The sequence below is a fragment of the Ceratotherium simum genome, chromosome 1, assembly GCF_057802395.1.
Source record: "Ceratotherium simum simum isolate JZ-2026a chromosome 1, ASM5780239v1, whole genome shotgun sequence".
In the NCBI taxonomy this organism is placed as follows: domain Eukaryota; kingdom Metazoa; phylum Chordata; class Mammalia; order Perissodactyla; family Rhinocerotidae; genus Ceratotherium; species Ceratotherium simum.
In genome coordinates, this window is record NC_141900.1 from 87,238,226 (window position 1) to 87,255,785 (window position 17,560).

The 17,560-nt window shown below is 42.3% G+C and overlaps 1 protein-coding gene and 1 long non-coding RNA gene across 6 annotated transcripts in view; one reads left to right on the forward strand and one right to left on the reverse strand.

Annotated features, from left to right (window-relative positions):
- The window catches only part of LOC147918275 (uncharacterized), a 31,694-nt gene extending 15,829 nt beyond the window's left edge, over nucleotides 1-15,865 (reverse strand). The window contains exon 1 of the long non-coding RNA XR_015552213.1: nucleotides 14,759-15,865. This is a non-coding gene — a long non-coding RNA (uncharacterized LOC147918275). The remainder of the gene's footprint in view (nucleotides 1-14,758) is intronic.
- Nucleotides 1-17,560, forward strand: part of MKLN1 (muskelin 1) — a 311,196-nt gene that overhangs the window by 131,183 nt on the left and 162,453 nt on the right. For 3 of the 5 annotated variants that reach the window (XM_004430756.3, XM_087430812.1, XM_087430806.1), the window contains exon 1: nucleotides 15,846-15,967. The exons of the other annotated variants lie outside the window; for them this stretch is intronic. In XM_004430756.3, the coding sequence (XP_004430813.1) occupies nucleotides 15,870-15,967 (98 nt within the window). In that variant the 5' untranslated portion in view covers nucleotides 15,846-15,869. Of the gene's footprint in view, nucleotides 1-15,845; nucleotides 15,968-17,560 lie in introns of those variants that run through there. 5 annotated transcript variants of the gene reach the window in all.

Consider the following 17,560-nt stretch of genomic DNA (forward strand, 5'->3'; position numbering starts at 1 on the left):
GATCTTCCTCGCAAAAAAAAAAAAAAAAAAGACATTGGGACAATTAGAGAAATTTGAATGTGGAATTAAAGATATTGAATCATTAATTTTCCTAGGTCTGAAAATGGTATTGCAGTTATGTAGGAGAATGCCTTTATTCTTAGGAGATGTATGCTGACTTATTTTGAGTGAACTGTCATAAAGTATTCAACTTACTTTTAAATGCTTCAATGGATAAAAAGGTATATTTATAGAAAGAGATAAAGTAAAGGTGACAAAATGTTAACAATTGGTGAATCAAGGTGAAGAGTATAGGGGCATTCATTGTGTCATTCTTTTGACCTTTGTGGTTTGAAAATTTTCAAAATAAAGAGTTACTCTCATCTCCACTGCCTGACTTCTTACCAATTTAATGTGATGCAAAGAGCAGGCTTGTTCTAAATGAATCTGGGTGCTTGTTCTGTGTTGCCTGGACAATGAACTAGCTCAAACCAGGTATGGGGGTTGGGGCTGAGGAAGGGGGTGTCTCCCAGCCTGAGGAATTGTACACAAGCTCAGCTTCCCATGGGACCACTGGCTTCCTTTCTCTTGTGTAACATCCCATGGGACCAAAAGTCTAGGTGCTGGGCAGCTTGTGTGTGTTTCCCAGACAACTCTGGTAAACAGCTGGCAACAAAATCCAGGCTGCCTGGTGCCAAGATAGTCTGATTATTCCTTTCACTGATAAGGCTACTCTCACACTTGCCCTATACTAAAAGGAGATCAAAAGAGGGGCAGAGTTCCCTTCCCTGGAACACAAACCATTCTGTCAGGCCAGCAGGTCAGCCAGGGACAATAAGCGAATGGGGTCTCTGTGACCTCCCTTCTCTTAATGACCTTGACTTTGTAAGTTTCCTCTTCCCATATAAAACCTAATATTTTAACTAGCACGATATGATGTAGCAGAATTCAAATCATACCCTGGTGCATTAAAGTGGCAATTGTAAAGAGACCCATCTTGCAAGAGAGCTAATATTTAAAACATAGATAAAACTCAGAAACCAAAAAGGAAAATGCTGATAAATGCTTTGATGTAAAACATTTAAAACTTTTATATGGTAAAAACAAATACGACAACAACAACGAGAAAACACTGTAAATAGAGCCAAAAGACAAATGTCACAGAAGAAAAAATTATCTGCAACCCAAGAGAAAAAGTGCTTATTTCTTTATTATATAAAGAGATCTTCCAGTTTTACAAGGAAAAAAATGAACAGAAAAATAGGCAAAGAATATGAACAAATATTTCATAAAGAAAATAAGAATGGTGGGGTTGGCCTGGTGGCATAGTGGTTTAGTTTGTGTGCTCCACTTCGGCGGCTGAGGGTTTGTGGGTTCGGATCCCAGGCATGGACTTATAACACTCATTAGGTGATGCTGTGGCAGCGACCCACAGACAAAATAGAGGAAGATTGGCACAGATGTTAGCTCAGGGACAATCTTCCTCAAGCAAAAAGAGGAAGATTGGCAACGGATATTAGCTCAGGGCCAATCTTCCTCAACAAAAATAAATAAATAAATAAAAAATAAAAGAAAAGAAGAATGGTAAAACCTACTTGGAAAAAACATTTAATTTCATTAGTGCTTAGAAAAGTGCAAATCACACCAATGTGATACTGTTTTTACCTATCAGATTGACAAAAAGTTAAAGTTTGATAAAACTCAGTTTTTGGCAAGGGTATAAGTGAACTTATACTGTTGATGGAAATGTGGATTGGAACTATTTTGGGGTTACAATCTGGGAACAGCTAACCCAATTTTAATGCACATATATTTTGATGTAGCAATTTTATTTAAAGGAATTTATACTAATGATAGAGTCATACAAGTTCCCAATGACACATGTATAAGGATATTCATGGAAACATTGTTTATAGTAACAAGAAGTGGAATTGATTTAAATGTTCATCAGTGGGGCAACAGTTGAGTAAATTATGGTACATCCAATGATTCAAAGATCTTGGAAAATCTATATGTGCTGACATGGGAATATTTCTGATATGTTATTAAATGAATAAACCAAAGTATAGGTGTTTAGGAAAAGCTCAGTCTTCCTCCTGTATGTCTCTCCTTTACTCTCACACTACTACTACACTCACAACACTTCTGACACCAGATGTGTGGGAGTTTTTCCTACACCAAGCAATTCTCTGTGATACCAGCTGGGTGTCCTACAATTTAATTCAATTTTGACATAATCTACCTGGAGACAGAGTTAGATCCCACAGGCTAGGGCCTCAGTCCCATGAGATTGCCCCCAACTTCAGGTGCGAATCTCAAATAGTAGGTCTGTATAGGTTACCCACAACTTCTGTCTGACTTGGCTACAAATCGGAGGTTCCCATGCCCTCCTACCCCTTGGATTTGATTATTTGCTAGAACAGCTCACAGAACTCAGGGAAACACCAGTTTATTATATAATAAAGGATAATGTAAAAGATACAGATGAACAGCCAGATGAAGAGCTAGACAGGGCGAGGTCTGGGAGGGTCCCAAGCGCAGGAGCTTCTGTCTTCGTGGAGTTGGGCTATGTCACCCTCCTGGTATGGATGTGTTCACCAATCTGGAAGCTCTTCGAATCCCATACTATTGGGATTTTTATGGAGGCTTCATGACGTATGCATGATCAATTATTAACTCCATTTCCAGCCCTTCTCTCCTCTCTGGAGAATGGGGTGGGGGGTGGGGTGCTGAAAATTCCAAGTTTCTAATCATGGCTTGGTCTTTCTGGGGACCAGCCCTCACCCAGGAGCCATCCAGGAGCCCACTTCACTAGAACAAAAGACACTCCTATCACCCAGAAAATCCAAAGGGATTTAGGAAGTCTGTGTCAGAAAGTGGGGTCAAAGACCAAATATTAGAATGAAAGATGCTCCTAGTGCTCTTATCACTTAGGAATTTACAAGAGTTTTGGAAGCTCTCTTCCTGGAACTGGGGGCGGAAATCAATACATATATTTTCTATTATCACACAATTGGACACTGTATATTCAATATGATCTGCTTTGTGTAAAAATGGTATATATATTATATATGCTTAGGTGGAAAGAATACACAAGTTGTCCTTGAGACAACTTTCAAAATGTCAATCGGTGCCCCTTCTGATACTTTTGTAGGAAATATTTTAATTACTGAAACAGGATGAGGCTGTGTGTGGGCAAATTGATTTTAGCTGTGGATGCAAATATGCAAATAATATTGAGCCATTGCAACTAGGTGTCTGATTTCTAGAATCTAAGAAGGCTGGAACAGAGCAGGTGCCAACTTTCTTAAGCAGTCTTGGGTCATTCACCCTTCTTAAACTGCTCAGGCCAAGCCTTCAGCGAGGCTCATATTGAAAAGCTACAGTAGCCCAGCAAGGAAAAAACAATGTGATAGGAAATTTTCTTTCTCCCTCTCCCTCTTTCCCTCTTTCTAGAGTTTCTTAAGGCACATGGAGGTTAAGATAGAAACATGATTCAAAAGTACTGAGAAATGGGAAAAGTTTGCAAAGGCATTTGGATGATTCTTGTTCTTTATAAATGCACTATATTTGTGTCTGGCTGATCCTCTTTAAAACATCCAAGGTACTAATCTGAGAGGACAGCCTCTATCAGGGGAACATTTTCTGTTCCCAGTGGAGTGGCACATTCAGTTCCTGATGCAGGCTCACTTAATTCCTATTAGTCACTTCACAGCTGTAACTTGGGAAAAGAAAATCTCAAATACTTTTGGCTGATCTCACAAGTAAACTAAAAACAAGACCTTCCCTCTTTTCTCACAGTTTGTTTACAAATTTCAAGCCAATAAAACATGTCTATCTTCGTGGATATTTCTCCCAAATTTTTTAGTTGTCTGCTGATCTATCTACCTGGTTTCCACTCTATTCGTGTACCTAGATTTGTTGCCATAACATAGCTGGTATATGCTGGACCACCCACCCCAGTTTGTCATTGAATCGATGCTGCGATTTTTGTTTGGTGGTTTATGATTCTAAGGTTGTTCCAGAACACTGCTTAAAAACACAGGGCAACTACCAAGTGAGACACTGGATCCGATCAAGGTTTGTTTGTTATTTTTTAGGTTGTTTAAGGATATTAGATGAGTGCACAAATTTGTTATTGTAGAGTTGCTATGAATACTCAAGATGCACATACCGGATTATTATTGTAGGTTGGTTTGTGACCAACAATCAGCTGGCCCTGATTTAGTTATTTCCTCAAGAAGACACTTTGAACAATTATTTAAATGCCTCCCCTCTGCAATTGCAATGATGATGAGGATTTTGCAACTGAATATGCAATTCAGGGTGCATACACTCAACTACTGTTTTTAGCTTGTTTTTCTTTTTACATTGATGTCAGCTGCTGTTGTCGGAATTACTGAAGAATAGAGAACCATTTTTCTATTGAGGGTCACCAAACTATATGAAAAAAGTAATCTAGGGCCAAAACAGAAAGTTATAAGAAAAATAATTATTATAGTTAGTATTTAAGGAAAGCTAACTATGAGAAAGCATTTTTTTCTCCTTGGAGAGAGAAATATAGCATTTTCAGAACTTATCTGCTTTTAAAATTAACAGTCTTACTTAATAGTTATAAATATCTTAATAGTTATAAATATCTGACAATGGTTTTGTTCTATAGTATCATTAATTAAGGAGCTGCAAATGGGAAAGATGATAAAATAGAAGAGAGAGGTGTGTGTTGTGGGTAAGGAGGAGAGAATAGAGAGTAAAAGAAATGGAGTCAGATGCAGAAGGAATAGAGAGGTGCAGAGGGAAATGAAAGATAAACAAGGGGTAAGAGGAATAAGAAAGACAGTGATAGGGTGGGAGAGCAGGTGAAGGAGACAGCTAGGTAGCAAGAAAGAGGAAGGAGAGGAGAAAAGTGGATAAAGAAGGAGGAGAGGAAAGACTGAGTAGTGTGGGGGATTTAAACATAAGCATTGATGTTTGCTTTTAAGATGAATGTGGGATCTCTAGAGTGTAGCATTTATACCACCATCACCTGTTACCAATTCTCTTTGAAATACTGATTAACTACTGTTCACAAGTCTAAGTATTCAAGTCATTTTAATTGTAGACCGGGTGGATAAGGTGGGAAAGTCAAAATGGCAACCTTACAAAGTGGGTGTCCAAGCGAGCTGCCTTTGCAGTATCTGGTTTCTGGATGCTGACTTCTCAGGAGAAATTCCAAAGGGAGGAGGGAAGCTCAGCTGTCAGTTACTGGCAGCTTCATGTCTGCTACTATTCTAAGACTTAAGGGAAAAAGTTCTCAACCTTGGCTGCACACAGAAATCTTTTGAGGAACTTAAAAAATATATTGAGGCCTAAGTACCACCCCTGACATGTAATTGGTTTGGGATGTGGTGTGGGGATTTTCTTAAAGTTCCCCATGTGATTCCAACATGCAGCCAAGAGGGAGGACCACTGCTTAGAGGCTGCCCTCTGAATGTGCTCATCAGAGAATCCTGTTATAATGCTGGTTATTTTTTGGGCTATGAGAGCAGTGACCCAAACATTAAATTGGATAAAATTAGGCCCAAGACCAGAGGTTCTCAACCTTTGTATGATATATTTAGTAGCTGGCATTGCTGAAAATTGGTTCTGGAGGTGAGGGGAAAAGGAGATCATTTTGAGCTTATTTGCAAATATACAGGAAGAAAATCAATCAAAGTTATCAACACGATAAGAAAGGTCTCTACAAAAATTTGCATTTGAGAAATGATTTGACCTGACTGCAACATTATGAGGGCGTCTGGGGTCTCTTTGAAGACTGTTGACTTCCTCAGACTGACCTAAGATGGGGAACCAGGAGAAATGGTTTGCTTCTTTTCTGCTTGTTTGCTGTACTATAGCGCTCAGGTCAGTTCTTTGTCCCACTGGACATCCCTGTGTTCCTTTACTCTCTGACCTGCTCTCCAAGCTGGATCTGGTTCTCTTTTCTAGTGTGAGCCATCTAGAATTTGCTATCACCATGCTTTCCTATTTCTATCATTCCCCAGTTCCCTCTATCCAGTTCCCTCTGTTTCAGTGACATTGAAACTTATTTAACCTGCCCATTACCTGTACTAATATTCTTAAGGGGAAAAGGTAGAAGAGGAAGCTGTCCCCAGTCAGCCTGATCCTTTCATGCCTGATAACAGATACATATTTCCATTTATAGTGGCCCTCTGGAGACAAAGCTTCCTAATCCAGGAAGGGATCCTAATATGATGACTTTCATGTGAAATAGAAGAAACAGTTGCCTTGACAAACTGACAGGGGTCAATACCTATAGGACTATGGGATTATCTCTAGATGATTCTACTATGTTCTGGGGATAGCTTTAGTTAGGAAATATGATATTTGGCCTGGTGCCTTATGGAGATAATGCTACTGCTAACCACCACTATTATTACCTTATGTTTTATATGCTAATCCTTCTGAATGCTTTGTGTATTAACCTGTTCAGTCTCTGACTATTGGATTGTGAGTTCCTAAATAGCTAGGTGTATGCCCAGCACCTGGCACATAGTAGGTGCCCAATAAATGTTTACTGAATGAATGGATGAAAGTTTAAGCAGTCCAGGCAATGAAGGTGAGAGCCAGCAGGGTGAAGCAGCGGTGGAATGAGAGGAGCTAGTTCCATTTCCTCCTTCACAAAGACCAGGTTGAGCCCCGACTGTGGTGATGGGAGAAAAGCACTAAAAGATCCTGATTTAAGGATCCCCTTAACCTCAAACATTTCTACCCCGAGGGCTGGGATACTTTTTTCTGAGATGCTCACACTTTTCCCAAAGGGACTTTTGGTTCCAAATACACTAGGAATAAGTGTTAATTGCTTTTTGGAATATTATTTTGTCAGCTTCGTTTAGATGTAGTAATTTGCAAAGCAACCCCCAGCAGTTGACAGTTCATCCATAGCTGTGTGGTGTTCAGACATTTCCTGGGATTCCTGCCCACCTCCTAGGCAGCTGGCGGTGTTCGCCAGGATATGTGCTCACCTGGGATTAACTTGGAACTAGTAGTGCTTTGTCGTGTCTGGGATTTTTAAAATTCTGAAAGGGTGAAGGCCCAACCCTACCTAATCCAGAAAATAAAAGTGCAGTAACTCATCATTTAAGAATTAGCAGGTACTTAAAGATCATCTAGTCCACACTGGGTGGAAGAGGAAATTGCAGCTCTGACAGATTCAATGACAAGGTCAGCTGGCTGGTAGCTGGGAGGCCAGGTCTAGAATCTATATTCTTTGTGTGGCACCAAACTGTGAGCTGAGGTTCTGTGGATATAAGTGTTTACGTTAATATGTGTTTCTTTTTGAAGCTCTTTTCTCTGGGCAGAGACTTCCTGATCCTCCTTCACTCATGCTTCAAGGTCACAGCTCAGACCAAAGTGTTTACAAAAAACCTAGGCACTTACGAGAGGAATCATTGCCAGTTCCTGCACTCCCTGTGCCCTGGCTCCAACCAAGCACAGCAAACCAAGGAAGGGATAAAGTGGTCTCGGGAACCAGGAATTTCTAGGTTTGGATGCCAACAGTCAAAAGGATGAATTGTCTGATTTCTCCAGCAGGCTGAGGCTGTGGCTGCTGCTGCTGCCACCTCCTGGGAGAAGACAGACCTGAGCTTCATACCTGAAGCTAGTCTTAATGTTCACCTGTGACTTGGGCAAAGGCCCCACTGGGACCAGGCTGAAGTTCCTTTGTCCTAGATAATAAAAGGGATATCTCCTTACTTAGCAAACAAAATAGTGGTATTTGCTTTTCATCTGCTCCTTTTGGCAATGTTGCGCTCAAATAATGATTTCAAACAACAGTAACAAAGTTGAAATGAATTAATATGAAAACTATGAGAGAATAGAAGGTTGAGGCAGAGCCTTAGGAATACATCAGATTTTTTCTCTTGGCCTTCTTAATCCTGAATCCCAGGGTGATGTTAGGAACGCATACATTTGAGAATTGTGTAATAGAGAGGGCACATGTGAGTTTGGCGAATCAACCTCCAAGAATCTGAGTTTACTAGCAGGGCTGTTGCAAGGATTAATTGAGATAATGGATGTAAGTTTCTGGTGTGCAAGAAATGTTTAATGGGGATTATATTGAGGCAAGCTCACTCTTCTAATCCCCATGGTGTTTTCTTCATTTACTGATCAAAAATGGATTGGCAGCCCCCATGCCTTTAATTCTTCCCAGTCTTCAGATCTACAGATGATCCCTAAGCTAACTCCTTTTATTTTTTTAAAAATATAATCATAAATGAGTGCTATGGACTGTTTGTGCCCCACCCCCCAATTCATATATTGAAGCCTTAATCCCCAATGTGATGTTATCTGGAGATGGGGCCTTTGGGAGGTAATTAGGTTTAGATGAGGTCATGAGGGTAGAGCCCCCCTGATGGGATTAGTGCCCTTACAAGGGGATGAAGAGACCAGAGCTCTTCTCTCTCTGCCATGTGAGGATACAGCAAGAAGGCAGCCATCTAGGAATAGGGCTCTCACCAGACACCAAATCTACTGGCGCCTTGACCTTGGACTTCCCAGCATCCAAGTGTGAGAAATAAATGTTTGTTGTTTAAGCCTCCCAGTCTATATTTTTGTTATAGCAGCCTGAGCTAAGATAGACATTGGTACACAGAAATGGGGGTGCTGCTGTAACAAATACCTAAAAATGAAGAAGCAGCTTTGGAACTGGGTAATTGGCAGAGGCTGGAAGATTTTTGAGGTGCATGCTAGAAAAAGTCAATATTGCCATGAGGGGACCTAAGGCAATTCTGGTCTGAGCTCAGAAAGAGAAGAGGACAGCTGGAGAAAATGTTTCCATCTTCTTAGAGAATACATAAATAATCGTGAACAGAATGTTGGTAGAAATATGGACAGTAAAGGCCATTCTGGTCTCAGACAGAAATGAAGAACACGTTATTGGAAACTAGAGGCAAAGCAGTCCTTGTTATAAAGTGGCAAAGAATGTGGCTGAATTGTGTTTGTGTTCTAGTGCTTTGTGGAAGGGAGAACTTGCAAGTGATGATACTGGATATCTAGCTGAGGAGATTTCTAAGCCAAGTGTTGAAGGAACGACTTGGTTCCTCCTGACTGCTTCTAGCAAAATGCAAGAAGAGAGAAATGAGTTGACAATGGAACTGTTAAGCAAAAAGGAACCAGAACTTAAAGATTTGGAAAATTCTCAGCCTGTCCATATATCACAAAAAATGAGAAAGCATGTTTGGAAGAGAACAATAAGGGTACGGCTGATTGATCATTTGATAAGGAGATTAGTGTGGATGTACACCACAGACCTAATCAGCCACCTCAGCAGGAACACTGCAAGTTTGAACTGAAGGGGACAGAGATGAGATGGAATAAAGGAAGGCTGTTGGATTTCTTGGATTTTACAGGACCAAGACCATAGACATATTCAGTTGGGACATAAGTTATTCTTCAATGCAAAAGAAGAATGACCATGAAGGCAATTCAGAGATCAGGGTTGCCTCCATGGTTTCAAAAGGTGAAGGAGTTGTGGGGGGGCATTGCCTTGCTTTCAACAGGCCAGATGGCTTCCACCCAAAGTCTTGGGGACGAGGCTGCCAGGAGCTGTGGGGGCAGAGAAGCCTGGAGCCTTGGAGGTGTGGCCACCACCTGGTAGAGCCCTGGGGGTGTGTGCTGCCAGGGCAGGAAGACCACCCCAGTGGAGTCCAGAAGGCAGAGCATGGAGCCAAAGGGGATTATTCTCTAGCCTTAAGATCTCATGGAGTTTGCCTTACTAGGCTTTGGACTTGTTTGGGACTCATCATCCCTTTCTTCTTTCCTCTTTCTCCCTTTTGCAATGGGAATGTCTATCTTACATCTGTTTGGTTTCACAAGTTCATAGCTGGAGAGGAATTTTGTGTCAGGATAAGTCTCACCCATATCTGATTTAGATAGTATTTAGATGAGACTTCTGATTTTAGAGTCTATGCTGGAATGAGTTAAGACTTTTGGGGTTGTTGGGATGGAATGAATGTATTTTGTATGTGAGGACATTTGCATTTTGGGGGTCCAGGGGTGGAAGCAAGAAGGTGGCTGTCTGCAAACCAGGAAGAGCGCCCTCACCACATACTGAATCTACTGGTGTCTTGATCTGGGACTTCCCAGGCTCCAGAACTGTGAGAAATAAATGTTTGTTGTTTAAGCCACCCAATCTATGATATTTTTGTTATAGCAGCCTAAACTAAGATAATTAGTAAGAAGAAATTCAGGAGGAACTAAGAGATTCAATTCAGGAAATATTTCTTGAATATCTACTATGTGATAGTTATAGAAGATTTAAAGAAGAATAATGTAGGTGTAGATCTGAAAAGTTCCCATTAATTACATTAGGGAAAAAGTGAATGAGAATTAGGCACTTGGTTTCTAGATTCAGATCTGCAAACAGCCCAGTTGTGTAAATGACCTTAGACATGACATCTAACATATTTGGGTATTAGTTTCTTCATCTGTTGCATAACAATATTGTAAAGGGAAATTCTTCCATTTATAGCAGAGCTTGCCTAGGAGATAGCACATTGAATATTGTGTTGTGCTTCAATTCTCCTAACCAGCTAACGCTGTTAAATAAACTGTGAACTTTGAATGACCCTGGCAAGCTAAAGTAAGACCCTTACAGGACCTATCTGAAGTTTTTTTCTGACCAATGAAGGATGGGGCTTGTTTTAACCAATCATGTACAGAGCTGCGGATTTATTCCAGCCTATTTAGAGTATTTGTTTCAATCTTTAATTAGTATAACAACCATGAAACCCCTTCCTAACAATTAAAAACACCTTCTTTTCCCCCTCAGCCAATTGGTGTGTTCCTTTGCCTCGAAATAATAAAACTAGCCGTATCTGTTTTGCTTTTTAACTCTGGTGGTCTTTATTATTTGACAATATCTTATATTCGAATAGTACTTTACAGTTTACTAAGTCTCTTCCCACTTGAGAAGAATGAGATTTGATCAAACAGGATGGGCCTTTGAACAAAAGAGATTCTGGCTCTGTCACTGACTAGCTATATTTCCTTGGATACGTTATTGTATCAGTTAGGTCCCAGCTGGAAACAGATGACATTCTCAAATTGGGCAATTTGAGAGGTTTAATAAAGGGACTATTTATAAAAATGTGAGAACATACCGGGAAACCACAGGGAGCAAGGGAGGGAGTGGTTACTGGAACCGAGAACCAGAGAGAGCTGTGTGGAGAGGCCACTTGGGAGGAGGACTTGTGACCTTTGGTTGACTTAGAGTGACCTTACAGACAGGGAGTCAGGGGAAGGAATACCCCAACCTCACTCTCTTCTCTCCCACACATCTGGAGGGGCAAACCAAAGATAACAAACAATTATTTAACTTTTCTGAGTCTTATTTTTCTCATTTGTGAAAAGGGGAATAATAATATTTATCTCTCAGAGTTTCTGTAAGAATTAAATGAGAACTTAACGTTATATCATAGCAGACAAGCTAGGCAATACTCTTTTTTCATTTGATCTTTAAAATCCTCTTGTGACGTAAATAGGATAGATTTTATTAAATTCACTTTATAGTGGTGGAAAATGAGACTCAGAGAAGTAAAGTGACTTTCCTAAGGTCTCATAGCTAGAAAAGTAGCAGAACTGAGACTGAAACTAAGATTTTGAACGTATACTCTAAGTTTCTTTCCCTAGACTATTCTTTTTTTTTTGGTGAGGAAGATTAGCCCTGAGCTACCACCTGTTGCCAATTCTCCTCTTTTTTGCTGAGACAGATTGGCCCTGGGCTAACATCCGTGCCCATCTTCCTCTACTTTACATGTGGGACGCCTGCCACAGCATGGCTTGTTGAGTGGTGCGTAGGTCTGTACCTGGGATCTGAACCTGCGAACCCTGGGCCAGCGAAGCAGAGAGCGTGAACTTAACCACTAAGCCACTGGACCAGCCCCTCCCTAGACTATTCTTGTACCCCTCTATGCCCTTCTGCAGAAGGCTTCCACAGATGGTTTCTTCTATCTAGAGCTGCTATACCTGGAGCTATGGTGACTCTGCTACTCAGAGAAAAATTAATTGACCCAGGAATCAGTGCCTAAGCCAAAAAAAGGAACCACTGATTCATTAGATATGAAGAAGGCCAAATGCCTATGAAGTGGCTTGATATAAGACTCTGACCAATACAGGTCCCCATGTTGGATACTTGGCAATTCCACTTGGATATCTATTAGGCATCCCTTATATAGTACATTGAAGTCAGAATACTTGATTCCTTCTACCTAGAAACTGTACCAATCCCAAATCCTCCGCTCTCAATAAAAGCATGGCTATCTACCCAGTGGTGCAAACCCAAAACCCAGGAGTTATTCTTGATTCTTTCCTTTTCCTCCTGCCTTCCCTCCCTCATCAGCAAGTCTAGTTGGCTTTACTTCCAAAATATGTCCCAATTCAATCACTTCTCTCCATCTCCTCTGCTAGTCCAAGCCACCATCATTTCTTGCCTGGCTATTATAATAACTTCCAGTCCTCACTTCAGCTCTTGCCTCTTTCCAACCCATTTTCAGTTTTGCAGAGCCATCTTTACAAAATGTAAAGTGGATCACGCTACTCCTTGGCTTGAATCCCTGCAGATTTCCCCTTCACATTTCCATGTCATGACTCCTTACCATGACTGTTAGGGCCCTGCTGGTTCTGTCTCCCCTCTCCTCCTCCAGCACTAAGCTCCAGCCACACTTTCTATTCTATGAACACACAAACCCCTTTCCTGGCTTGGGCCCATTGCACTTGCTTATTCTCTCTACCTAGAATGTTTTTTTATCTAGCCTTTGCATGGCTGGCACTTTCTCATTGTATAGGTATTAGCTCAAATATTACCTTCTTAGAGAAGCTTTCCTTTACCATTCAATCTAAATTTTACTCTGGTGTAGTCTTTTCTTAGGACCTAAAACGCACAGGCAAAAATTATCTAGTTGACTTATTTATTATATTTATTATATGTTGCCCTACCAGAATGTAAGCTCCACGAAAGCAGGGCCCTTCTCTGGCTTCTCTGTTTATCCCTGTCTCCTTAGTATCTAGGACAGGGCCTGGCATATCAGAGCCTCTTAATAAATCATTTTGCAGGAAAAGATAGTGAATGGTGACAACCCAAATACAATTAGTTATCTCTCTGGGAAGTATTTACTATGAGAAGCCTACTGAGAAGCCATCAGAGAGTAAAAGATGATTGCTGTTAGGGGATGACAAGGTGACTGGGTCACTAGAGCTGTTGATCCCTGAAAAATGATGATTCATTGTCCAGTTCTCCATGAAGCCATCAATATGTCCCAATCTTAGAAGTGTGGGGGAACTAGAGGGGCTAAATGGATGTGATGGTTTCCAGGCCTTCCCCATGTATCCTTACAACAAACCCCACCACCTAAGGCAATGCCCCAAAGGCAGAGGAGGTAAAGGTATACCCCTAGGAGATCTGAGCAACTAGCAGACTCTTGTGGATTTTAAAATTTCTTTAGTCTTCTATTTTATCTTAACATTTACCCAAATTTTGGGTTCAGTATCATAATATATCTATCTATATTTATATTAACAAATGAATGCTTTAAATTACTTTGCCACTTGTAAAATGTGTGCTGTATGAAAGCCATGCTGTCCTGGGTCTTTACATTCTTTGTGGCAATTGTACCTCAGGGATACATGTTTGCAGTCTGAGAAGCTCTGGCATTCTTTTTCTTTGCAACCCAAGTTCTCTTTTATTCTTTTATTCACAGTTCATTATTCTTCAGTAAATATTTATCGAACATCTACTATGTGCTAGACACTCTAATAGGACTGAGGATATGACTGTGAACAAGATATGCATGACTCCTACCTTCACAGGAGTTATAGTTTAGGGAGAGAGAATGAGAAATAAAGAGGAAATTAAAACATATTGTGATTTTTGCTAAGATAAGGAGGGAAACTCAGGGTGCCAAGAGAAACGTAGAAAATAGTACCTAATCCCAAAATATGTGATGAGGAGTGATTTTCCAGAACGAAATAACCTGAAAAACGAGCAGGAGTTAGTCAGGTGAAGAATGGGGGAGAGCATTTCTGGCTTGGTTTAGACTAAGCCCTGGAGGCCAGAGAGAGCACAGAACTTAAAGGAGACAATTCAGTGTGTTAGTTTAGTGTGGCTAGAGTAAAGAGTGCAAAAGAAAAAGAAGAGAGAGAAGGCTGGAGAGGTAATCAAGGCAGAATACAAAAGGCCTCCGCTAAGGACTTTCGATGTTACCCAAAGGGAATAGAAAGTCATTGAAAGTCACCTTAGGAAAAACCGGCTTATATGTGTTTTTTAAAAAGATCACTCAGGAACCATAACTCTATTTCTGGAAAAGAACAAGGACTCTACTCACATTAGGGTAAGAATTAGCAATTTCAGGGCCCAAAACTAATTGAACTGAGTCACCATCTTAATCTTCTCCCCTTAAAAGTATCTCTTTTCCCCCAAAATAACCACTAATCATCTTTGGGACTAACCTTTTCTGGCCTCTCCTACTGTCTCTGGTCTCCCAACTCGAGTCACTGGGGCTATAGCATTCCCTCAAGGAACAAATCCTTTTCCAACATGCTGTAACACACAAAGCACATGTGATTTTAAAGGTTAACATATTGTGGCTTTTCTATGAGGCATTCTTGATCTGATAGTCTAGTGGAGGGCACTACTAAGTTTTCCCCTATGGAAACAGGAAGTCAGGAAAGGATCCGAGGAAGTTTGGGCAGGTTAATGATTATAATGGGAAAAGAATACAATTATTCAGGTGTTTTGACTTACTTGGTCATACACTGAGAAACTCTGCATGAGTTTTTCCATCTTCAGGTGGAGATGAAGATAGCGTCCAGGTTTTCAAGGGTAGAACCTCTTAGACAGGGAGTGACGAGGACTTTGGTAATTGCAGTGGCTCAGCCAAGGAACAAACATGCCAACCCTGACAAACAGGTACTTGATGGGAGCGTTTTCTAAAGCTGCCAGATATTGAGAGCAAGTGTTCCTTTTTTGATGAGAAGCTGGTATGATGCCCATATGGCATTCAGAGCACAAGGGCTTTTATTCTCTTTGTGGTCTTTTTCATGAAACCCCCTGTCTCTCACTCTTTCTGAACTTTTGGGCTAAATTTCCGACAGAGCTAAAAGTGGGCAGCTTTACCACCTGGAAAAATGATGACACACAGCTTCCCAACTCCGTGAGGATTTTTCTGGTCTGCGGGTGAATGTCACTACTGAGCAAACCAATTCCACAAGATTAGGATGAGAGGGCTCACAACCAATGTTTATAGCGAAGGGCATCACCGACTGAAAACAGAACAGGGTGAGAGGACAGCCGAGCACCTCCTTTTCCTGTCTCCATGTGACTCTGAAACACGGGAACAAGACATTTAAAACCAGGACAACTCCAGAGGGAAAGGACATTGGCTATTCCACTCCAATTCCCCTCAATGCTGCTTCCCTAAAGGATTTATAAACTGGAGAGGGCAGTGGTTTCTAAAGTCGCAAAGGCGTCCTTTCTCCAAGTTCGTCTTCTCATTTCCCCTTCCTGGCCCATAACTACAATTTATTTCTTTTCATAATATTCTTGGCTTTTTCCTTACTTCAGCTTGTGAGAAAAGTCCTTTGTGCCACTCCCCTCCAAGCCCCACAGGAGAGCTCCTCAGGTGCTCACACTCCAGTCCCAGTTTCGGCCAGTCATTAAGGAGGGTTCAGCGTCGGAGATCCTAGACGAGAATCGCTGACCCTCGCCCGCCTCAGCCCTCCACGCGAGGGTAGCGATGCGAGACCGGGAGAGCGGACGGCCCAGGCGGGCCGCTGCCCCTTTAAGAGCAGGCCCCGCCCCTCCCCTCCTCCCGGCGCGGCTGGCGGTCGGTGGCGGCCGCTACGGTGCTGACAAGATGGCGGCTGGCGGGGCTGTCGCTGTGGCGCCTGAGTGCCGGCTTCTCCCCTACGCGCTACACAAGTGGAGCTCCTTCTCCTCCACCTACCTTCCCGAGTAAGTGCTGGGCCCTGGGCTCGTGCTGCCCTACTCTTCGGCGCAAGCACGGCTGGGCCAGGGGGGCGGTGGAGGGCAGCCGAGCCGAGAGGCCCAGGCGCGGCCTGGTGAGGGGGACGCGCGGCCTCCGGAGTCTCAGTCCGGCCGCGGAGAGCGTTTCCCGCCCCCGCCTCAGGGAGGGGTGAGGGTCCGGAGAGCGAGGTCCTGGCGGAAGGGGCGAGGTGTGTGGCTGGTCTTGAGCGCGCAGGAGAACGGGGAGCCGGGTGATGCTGCGCCGGGGACTTGGGAGTGGAGGAGGGCTTGGGGGGGCGGGCGGCTCAGGGAGATGGGGCAGGAATCGGAGTTTTTGGGGTCCCGACGGCGGGCAAACTGGTGAAGATGTCTAAGGTCGTCCGAGGTGGCCGGAGACGGGGGACGGTTCAGTCGATTGCTGCCGGGACACGAAAAGTGTAAAGCTGAGGAGTGACTGTCCCGAGGAGGGGAGGATCATTAAACGTGAATAGCTCCAGAGGGGGGGGTAGAAAGCCACGGAAGACTGGAAAGTTGTGGAATCCACCTGAATCCTTGCAAGTGGGGAGTCGTTGTGGGATTTGCACAGGATATCTTTTCCGGCTGGCAGTTCTGGAAAACGTAGTGGGCAGGAGGGACATTACAGAAGAGTTCCATTATATGATGGCTCAGAGTATGGGTTCATATAGACACAGGCCAATTTCCCAACCTCGAAACTCAAGTATAGGTAGAAAAGTCTGACTTGAATAAATTTGACTTCCAACACTGGCTTAGTCTGGATCCGCGATTTAGGTGAAAAAGAGCTCCACTGCCTTACTACCATATGTTTTCTGTAGCAGATTCCTTCTGAGATGCTGAAAGTACTTTCATACAGTATTTACTTACCTTTAGCTTATCTTTGAGAGAAGGAGCAGATCAAACTCCAATTTTACATACGGATAGAGAAACTGGCTTAGTAAAGTTTTAAGATCTGTGCAGATGCTGAAGACAAGTGCTAGTTTTCCCCCGGACCATCATCTCACAAGCTCAGGAATGATTTTATGAACCAAACAAGTTACAAATAATGTATTTTTATGTTACTGAAAAAATAAAGTGACTAGATCTGTGAAGCATACTCAAAGAAGTTTTCCACCTATATTTCAAAAATTCTTCACGTTTTCTCAAACTTGATTTCTCTAGTCAAATCAGTCAGTAATCTCAAAATGGAGCTGTGACTAGAAGAATCTAACTCTCTTTACTGCCAGCCCATTGTCCTATTAGCCAGGTCAAGGGTTGGCAATCAGGCCTTCAGTAGGATCTGGTTTAGTGAAGGGTGCCAAGTGACCTGTGGTCTAATCTGGCCTGTGTGGCATATTGATGGCTGCTGGGTGGCTGTGTCCCTGATTGATGCTGGAATCCAACTTTTAATTTGAGAGTGAGCCAGAGAAACATTCTGGCTCTCAGTTGGAGTTGAAATGTGGCTGTAGGTACTTGCCTTCTGATTTTCAGGGCTAACAGATTCTTGAATCTGAAGATACTCAGTAGGATCACAGACAGTTCGTAATTGGGGTGGCATTGTTTGATCTAATAACTGTGGAGACATTT